Genomic DNA, 7,905 nt, shown 5'->3' with positions numbered 1-7,905 from the left:
TTACTTTTTTATATCAAAATGTAAGTATATTAATAAATAAAAAATTTACAATGCTGGAATACTAGCAAATTCGTATACAGTGATTTACAAAAGCAAGAAAAGGCTCCTTGAAAAAACTTTACATTTAATATTCATCCTTAACAAACAACATCATATGGTATGCAAGTTATGTGCTATATCACAAGTTGTATTATTTTTTCATAAAAAAATAATATTTAAGTTCAATTCATTTAAAAGAAAAAAAAAATCTACAATTCAAGTTCTAGACATAAATTTGGATTAAGAAAACAATTTATGTAAAATGATCAAGGAAAAAAAATAAAAATAAGAATCCAAAGAATAAGAATTTGATTAGAAAAAAAATAATATATCACAAATTGAGATTAAAGGATGAAATTAAAAATAAATAATTTTTAATAAAAAATCAAGAACAAAAAATCAAAATCAAAACAATAAAAGCAAAAATTAAAATATTAATAATTAAGAGGACAACTTTAAAATTTTGAATGGTCATATGATTTTTTATGGGGGTAAAGAGATAAAAGAAGAAAAAAAAAAGAGGAGGGAAAAGAAAATAGGTTTGGCATGCTTGCAAATCAAACCAACATAAGTCTGACATGATTGTTAAACCTAATTAAACTAGGGTCATATATCTTTAATATTATTATTAATAAAAAAAATTTAAAAATATTATTACTATAAAAAAAACCCATAAATGTGATTTGAAGGGTAAAAATATTATTATTATTATTATTAAATTTAAAAAGGATATCATTACTATTGGAAAAAGAAAAACTATAAATAAATCTAGTATACTTGTTACGTTTATAATGACACGAATTTTGATGCAAGCATGGGAAAAGCAGCATCATTTCCCTTACTTTTGTATATAAAAAGTTGAAATTGCTTATCCATTTTCATATGACGTCAAACCTTACATTATAAATGATAAATTTTATTTTAGAATTAATAAAACTATTTCTTACTTCAATTTAAAATTGATTTTTGTCATTATCATTTATTGATATTTTTTTTTATAAATACCCACAATGTGCTGCGGGTAATCTAACTAATAATTTATATTTTAGGGCGTTTCAAAAAAAAAATCATAAAAGAATTACAATACAATAATCTTCTGATACCCAAATCTTCATGAAATGAGCAGTCAAGATAAAGGGACCAAATTTAGCAAAACAGTCAACCAATGTGGTTCCTGTCTGATTTTTATTTTTATTTTTTTGCCACATGGCGGATTTTAATAGCAGCGCCACCTAAACTACCCCTCTACCCCAACCATTTCCACATGCAGTCCCTTTTCCCTCTCTAGAAAAAACGCTTTTCCTTTCCCTTTTACACTTTAGCCCTCAGCTCGGTACACACCAAACCTAACATCTCTGTCTATCATTCGATTCAAAACCCTAAATTAAAAATTTAAGAGATTTCAATTGTATAGAGGATCGTTTCATTCGGAGCTCAAATTGAGGCGTCGAAGTGAAACCGTGAGTCCAAATTCTCTCTAGAAACCCTAATTTTATCTCTCTCAAATTCTAAGCTTAGTTGTTAGTGCTGTAGGAATGGACAAGTGTGTTGCTACTTGCTTCTTTGTTTTGTGCTAAAAAGAGACTATCTTGGGATTTTTTGAGTTTGGTGTTTCTTGATCTTTAGTGAATTTGCTTGTAAAATGTGAGATTTTAAGTTGTATTAGGTTGTTGATAGAAAGAGAAGGAAAGGTTTTTTGTGTGTGTGTTTCATTTTCACTGGCTTATGTATTCTTTTATACATTTATTTGCTTTCTTCTTTGGTTTTGAATGTTTGGTCCTGAATTCGCAAGAAAAACTCAGTCAAAATGGACTTTAATGAGTCTCCAGTGAATTATGATTTTTTCGGAGTTCTGCAGCAAATTAGTAGCCAGCATCCTGGCATGCTGCAATCTTTGCCGAGACAGCAGTCTGGGATTAGTGACATGCAGCTATTACAGCAACAGTTTATGCTTAAGCAAATGCAAGAAATGCAGAGGCAGCAACAACTTCAGAAGCAACAAGAAGCAAGGAAGCTGAATTCAATGAATCAAGTTGCTGCTTTTGCAAAACAGGCAGCTGCCAATCCCTCACAGGCTTTGATCAATGGCAATCCTATTCACGAAACATCTAATTATTCATGGCAGCCTGAGCTCATGGAAGCTAACACAAGCTGGCCGCAGCCAGGTGCTTCGCCAGTTATGCAAGGATCATTTAGAGGACACGTGTTTTCCCCTCAGCAGGACGAGGGAACACCAAGCTTGATGGGTGTGGTACCCCAGCCGGTTGATCAATCTCTTTATGGCGTCTCTGTCCCTGGAACAAGAGTCACTCCAAGCCAGTATCCTCCTGTCCAACTGGATAAGCCGTCGATGCAGCAGATATCAAGCAGCAGTGATTCCTTAACAAGCAATCAGTATACTGGATTTCCAAAGCAGGTTAGTGTGCAGGATGGACCTATGGTTTCTAGACTGGGATATCAGGGGAAAAATATGATTGCTTCTTCTGGTGGTCAGGGTATAAATACTGGATTTAATTTGGAAAACTTGCAGCTAGTGACTCCCCAGCAAAGCAATGGGCCACATCAAGAAATTTGCACTAAGCAAGACCTGGGTGGTCTATCAGAAACATCACAAGAGGAAACAGCGATACAGGTTGCTCCTTCCCAGGATGTGGCTACCCTAGATCCAACTGAGGCAAAGATTTTGTTTGGTTCAGATGATAATTTGTGGGATGCCTTTGGCAGGGGTACCAACCGGGGTTCTGGACGTTGCAATATGTTGGATGATACAGACTTCTTCTGTTCAGTGCCTTCTGTGCAAAGTGGGAGTTGGAGTGCTCTTATGCAATCTGCTGTAGCAGAAACTTCTAGTGGCGATACAGGGCTTCAAGAAGAGTGGAGTGGTCTGACTTTTATAAATAGTGAACCTCCAGCTGATAATCAGCAGACTCCATCTCTGAATGCTAGTAGCAAGCATCAGTCAAATTGGGATGGTAATAGCTTGCAGTCTGCATCTTCCTTGAACTCTCAACCCTTGCCTTTGTCTCATGATGCCAATACAGGTATGAATTATCATAATGTCCCAGGGGCGGCTCAGCAATCTGGAGTCAACACTTCACATGAACGCATGGAGAGGTTGCAGTCTGTTTCTCCTCATAGACATCTTCAGCAGTTTCCGGAAGAGGGAACCAAGTGGTCTGATACGAGCATCATGCAAAAAGCAGCTGTTGAAGGCAGTCATTTTTATGGAAAAGCTACTCGTTCTACTGATTTAGGATCAAATGCTAAAAGCATTCCAGGTTCTTGGGCAAATCAACAGAGCATGCAATCATATAGCTCCAACGGTCAACCATTAAATAGTCCATGTGGCTGGAACTTTATGGGTTCCGTGTCTCCTAGAACTACTGTTGCTTTCAAAAACGAGGGAAATGAAAACACTTTCCAAGATTCTCATAATGTTGATAAAAAAGGTCCTATGTTTGAGGTGATGGGTGACAGTGCTGGTATATGGAAGACTAATTCAATTGCTGAATTGGAACATGCAAGATCTGCAATTGGAAACCCACAGGTCAATCCTTTAGTTCCTCCATCCCAGCAACTGCTAATTCCAGAACTTGCCTTTTCTTCCCACGGCCCCTCACTAGCAACTGATTCTCTCAATTCAACTCAAGTCATTTCAAATACAGGGGAGAAGGGACATGCATTGTTGGCTCCTACATCCTCTGTTCAGTCTTTACCTCCTTCACGTGATACATCTCATGGACATTTGAGGAATACTACTCCTGGCACCTTGGTACATGCTGGCAATAGTGCCCAAGGAAAGTTTTCTACTGCTTTTCCCCCCAGTTTTCCTTATTCGAAAAGTCATCTTCCAAATCAGCACATGCCTGATACAGGAGGACGAGCAACTGCCTGTGAATCTGTTAATGAATCTTTTGATAGATTTTCTTCCCAACCAAAACATACAGAAGTGTCTTTTGAGAGAGATCAATTAAATCAATCAGCTGGGCCATTGGTTCCTGAGACATCCAGGCATACTTCACATAATGATTTTGCCTCTTCTACTGAGATGCCCCAGCCAAGTGATGACGACCAAAACCATGCAAGAGATTCTGCTCAACAATTCCCAGTGCTGGAAGCTTCGCCAGCCCCTCAGCGTTATGCTTCATCACAAGATGGTTTTTCTTCAAAAATGGCACCTACTTTGTGGACCAGTGTTCCAACTCAGCTACATCCATTTGGCACTCAGTCGTTTCAGACTGGATCCAATATGTTTAAACCCGATATTCAATCACATAACAGTTCAGGGATAACTTCCTCTCAACCACAGAAGCTAGATGACCAAATTATGCAAAATGGAGGGAGCAGTCAAGCTGAATCTGGTGAATGTTCTATGAAGTCACATGGTTTTGTTGGGAAAGAGCAGCCAGCAAAAGGAGACCACTTGCAGCAAGTTCCACCTGAGAATGATCAAGCCCAGAAGACAATGAGCGCTTCACATGAGAAAGAATCTGTTGTGAATCATCTTACTGAAACACCTGCTTCAAACCTAACCAGTACTCAGAAACAAATTGAAGCTTTTGGCCGATCTTTGAAACCCAATAATATTTTGTATCAAAATTACTCCCTGCTGCATCAAATGCAGGGAATGAAAAATGCAGAGGTTGAACATGTTAATAGAAGTTTGAAAAGATTTAAAAGTCTTGATGGTTCTGTGGATGCTGATTTGGTAGCTGCTCAGGGAGGTCATCAGTTTTATAGACACAATAATATGGTCAGAGATGCTCCAGCACATCACACTTCAACCCCCCCTGGACATTCCAAGATGCTAAGCTTTTCAGCAAAAACAGCTGATAATCAGGACATAAATGCACTTTCTAATGATATGCTTGCATTCAGTCGGAATGATTTTCAGCAGGTCGCCAATAGCAATACTGCAGTTTCTGTCAGAGATGAGCATTCTCAAATGAGTAACCAGATGGCTCCATCCTGGCTTGATCATTATGAAACCTTTAAAAATGGACAGATATTACAAATGAATAATGCACGAAAAGCTGTCACTATGAAGCCTTCAGAACTGCCCTCCATATCTGGAAGACCTTCTGAAAGATCACATGCTCATAATTTACTTGAGCAAGGAAATGCTGTTGCTGCTAGTCAATTTGGTATTATTCAAAAAAGTTCAATCACTTCATCAATAGCTTGTGAGAATTTCTCCACCCCTCAGTCATTGCAGCCTGATTCTGCTGATTTGAGTTTGCTGGTTACGAGACCAAGGAAGCGTAAAAGTGCCATATCCAAGCTTTTACCGTGGCATAAGGAAGTGACACTGGGTCCTCAAAGACTTCAGAATATTAGGTGATTGGCATATACTATAAGTGCCTTATCAATCTTTATTAATGAACTTATGCACCTTTTAGTTATTTATGTTTGGATTTTTCTTATTTTTCACTGCAGAAATTCATTGCTATTTTCTTTGATAGTATTTGCAGGGCTGATTGTTTCATTCATTTTATTTTTATTTTCCCTGGTGATTATAACATATGTAGAGTTTGTTGTTTGCAGTGCAGCAGAAGTGATCTGGGCTCTGGCAGCAAATAGATTGACTGAGAAGGTGTGCTCATAGCTACAGCAGCTTACCAGCTATATTCATCTGTTATAGTTTTCTCCTCAAGAGGCGTTTTACAATTTCCTCGTGTGCAAATGTATTCATTTCTGATAACAGGTGGAAGATGACGATGAAATGGTAGATGATGGACTGCTGGTCCACAGATCAAAGAGAAGGCTTATATTGACCACACAGCTTATGCAGATACTTCTCCATCCTCCTCTGGCATCAATTCTTTCTGCAGATGCTATTTTACATTATGAGAGTGCTGCATTCTTTGTTTCCAGATCAACACTAGGAGATGCATGCAGCACACTCTCTTGTACTGGAAGTGATAATCCCGTGCCTTCTAACAGTGGAGACCTGTAAGAATTACTTTTATTATTATCTAAAAGTTTTCTAGCATGCTTTTAGGAGTATTTATTTGCTACCATGATAAATGTCTTGGGCTTGCAACCATAAAGGTGCGGCTTGAGTCTTAAGAGCAGCCACTTCATGCAAAATGCTGAAGGATTGAGCTGCCACTAAATTCTCACTCAAGGACCTACTTTTGCGGTCCATAATTAGGTACATGCCATTTGGTTTTCTAAGCATGCTTTTTACTGGAAGTAAGATTGATAGTTTTAAGATGGAAATATCATTAAATCCATATGATAATGTAAAAAAATTTATTTGTTTTTTCCTCCTCCTTAGCCTGCCCGAGAAGATAAAAACATCGGAGAAGAATAGGGATCAGTACTTCTCAAAGGTCACAGAAGACCTTATCAGTAGGACGAGGAAGCTGGAGAATGATTTGTTGAGGTAGACTTTAGTGTCTTTGGTGTTAATATTTGATTGCTTGCTAACTTATTCTTATTTTTTACTGTCTTTGACTTTTTACTTTTAATTTTGATGTCCGGCATGTTTTAACATATCCTTTCTCTATATTACTTATTGGATTCTTGGATTCTAACATTGCTGTTGTTTCATGAATTGTGAAACTTCTAGTATATTTACATTTCTCTGCAATAAGGATACTGGCTTTTGATTGAGAAGAATGACATAGGAATCATGTATAAATAAAATAAAATAAAAACCTGAAATGATTTGCTCGATAAGTCTAGAATGTTATGCCTAGAAACAAGTTTCTAAGAGAGATATACTCATTACAACGAGAACAATTGAGTTTGCTGGAACTTGATCATGTGAATATAGAGTTTGTTTGCTTGCATCATCCTTGGCATCGCAAGTCCAATGATAAAACATATTTGGTGCAGAGATATGCTCACTAGTTTTATTTTACTGCTGATGATGATGCAGATTGGACAGAAGAACATCAGTTTCAGACCTGAGAGTGGAATGCCAAGATCTAGAGAGGTTTTCTGTTATCAATCGCTTTGCTAAGTTCCATGGCCGGGGTCAAACTGATGGGACTGAGAGCTCATCCTCCTCAGATGCATCTGCAAATGCTCACAAATCTTGTCTGCAGAGATATGTTACTGCACTACCCATGCCTAGGTTTCTTCCCGACAGGGTACAATGTCTTTCACTTTGATAATTGATTATCTGATTTTCCCTCTTCGTGGCCAATTTCTCCACACGCCGTACTTCTTTGATTGATCTTCTTCTAAGCTGTATGCTGGCCCTTGCTTACAAGATAGACCTTGCAATAGGAATGTAGGAGGTTGGATGCTAATGTCTCATTAAAAAATGGAGGCTGTTAGATCTTTTATTATAGGCCATTGATTTCATTCTTGAGAAATATGATCTGGTCTTGTATACTTCGTTGGATGTGTAGAGATACATTGGGGTTCTTAAGCAGGACAAGTATAAGGGAACTTTATGAAATAGTATAAGGGAACTTTATGAAATTGGTTGTTTTTAGGGCTAGGGTTGTAGAATGTGGCCCTTATAGGGACTTATAAATGAAAACACAGGTCTGAAATTAAACATCAGAAAGAAAACAGGGTAGAAAGCTACTAGCCTCGCACTATTAGATTTAAGTAATCACTTCTTGATTGAAGTATCACGCTTCCTCATTATTTAAGCAAAGGCTGCACTTATTCAATAGAAGTTCACTCTTACTGAAATCGAAAAATACAAGTGCACACACATATAATGATTGAGTTATTCCTAATCATAATTAGAGTCTGATTCTTGAACAAGACACATTAATATTCCTATCTTGACTGGGAAAGAAATACCTCAATAAGAAATATAATTTTCCTGGAAGACACTCATTGCTTCCTAAATGGCTATAAATTTTTCCTCTTTGAAATAAATTTTCTGAAATTATAAGT

The 7,905-nt window shown here is 37.2% G+C and overlaps 1 protein-coding gene across 3 annotated transcripts; it reads left to right on the top strand.

Moving 5' to 3' along the window:
• The first annotated feature begins 1,289 nt into the window (after positions 1-1,289).
• On the top strand, positions 1,290-7,557 carry LOC105114078 (uncharacterized). Of its 3 annotated transcripts, none has more exons than XM_011010499.1 (6): positions 1,290-2,455; positions 2,570-5,376; positions 5,584-5,632; positions 5,744-5,991; positions 6,320-6,427; positions 6,926-7,557. In XM_011010499.1, the coding sequence occupies exons 1-6, from the start codon at positions 1,847-1,849 to the stop codon at positions 7,158-7,160; spliced, it is 4,056 nt and encodes a 1,351-aa protein (XP_011008801.1). In that variant the 5' UTR covers positions 1,290-1,846; the 3' UTR covers positions 7,161-7,557. The 3 variants fall into 3 exon arrangements, with proteins under 3 accessions (XP_011008801.1, XP_011008800.1, XP_011008799.1); XM_011010498.1 differs by having other exon boundaries at positions 1,291-1,499; positions 1,573-5,376; XM_011010497.1 differs by having other exon boundaries at positions 1,291-5,376.
• The last annotated feature ends 348 nt before the right edge of the window (positions 7,558-7,905 follow it).

The sequence above is a fragment of the Populus euphratica genome, unplaced genomic scaffold, assembly GCF_000495115.2.
Source record: "Populus euphratica unplaced genomic scaffold, PopEup_1.0 scaffold489.1, whole genome shotgun sequence".
Taxonomy (NCBI): domain Eukaryota; kingdom Viridiplantae; phylum Streptophyta; class Magnoliopsida; order Malpighiales; family Salicaceae; genus Populus; species Populus euphratica.
This window is presented reverse-complemented; position numbering and strand designations above follow the sequence as displayed.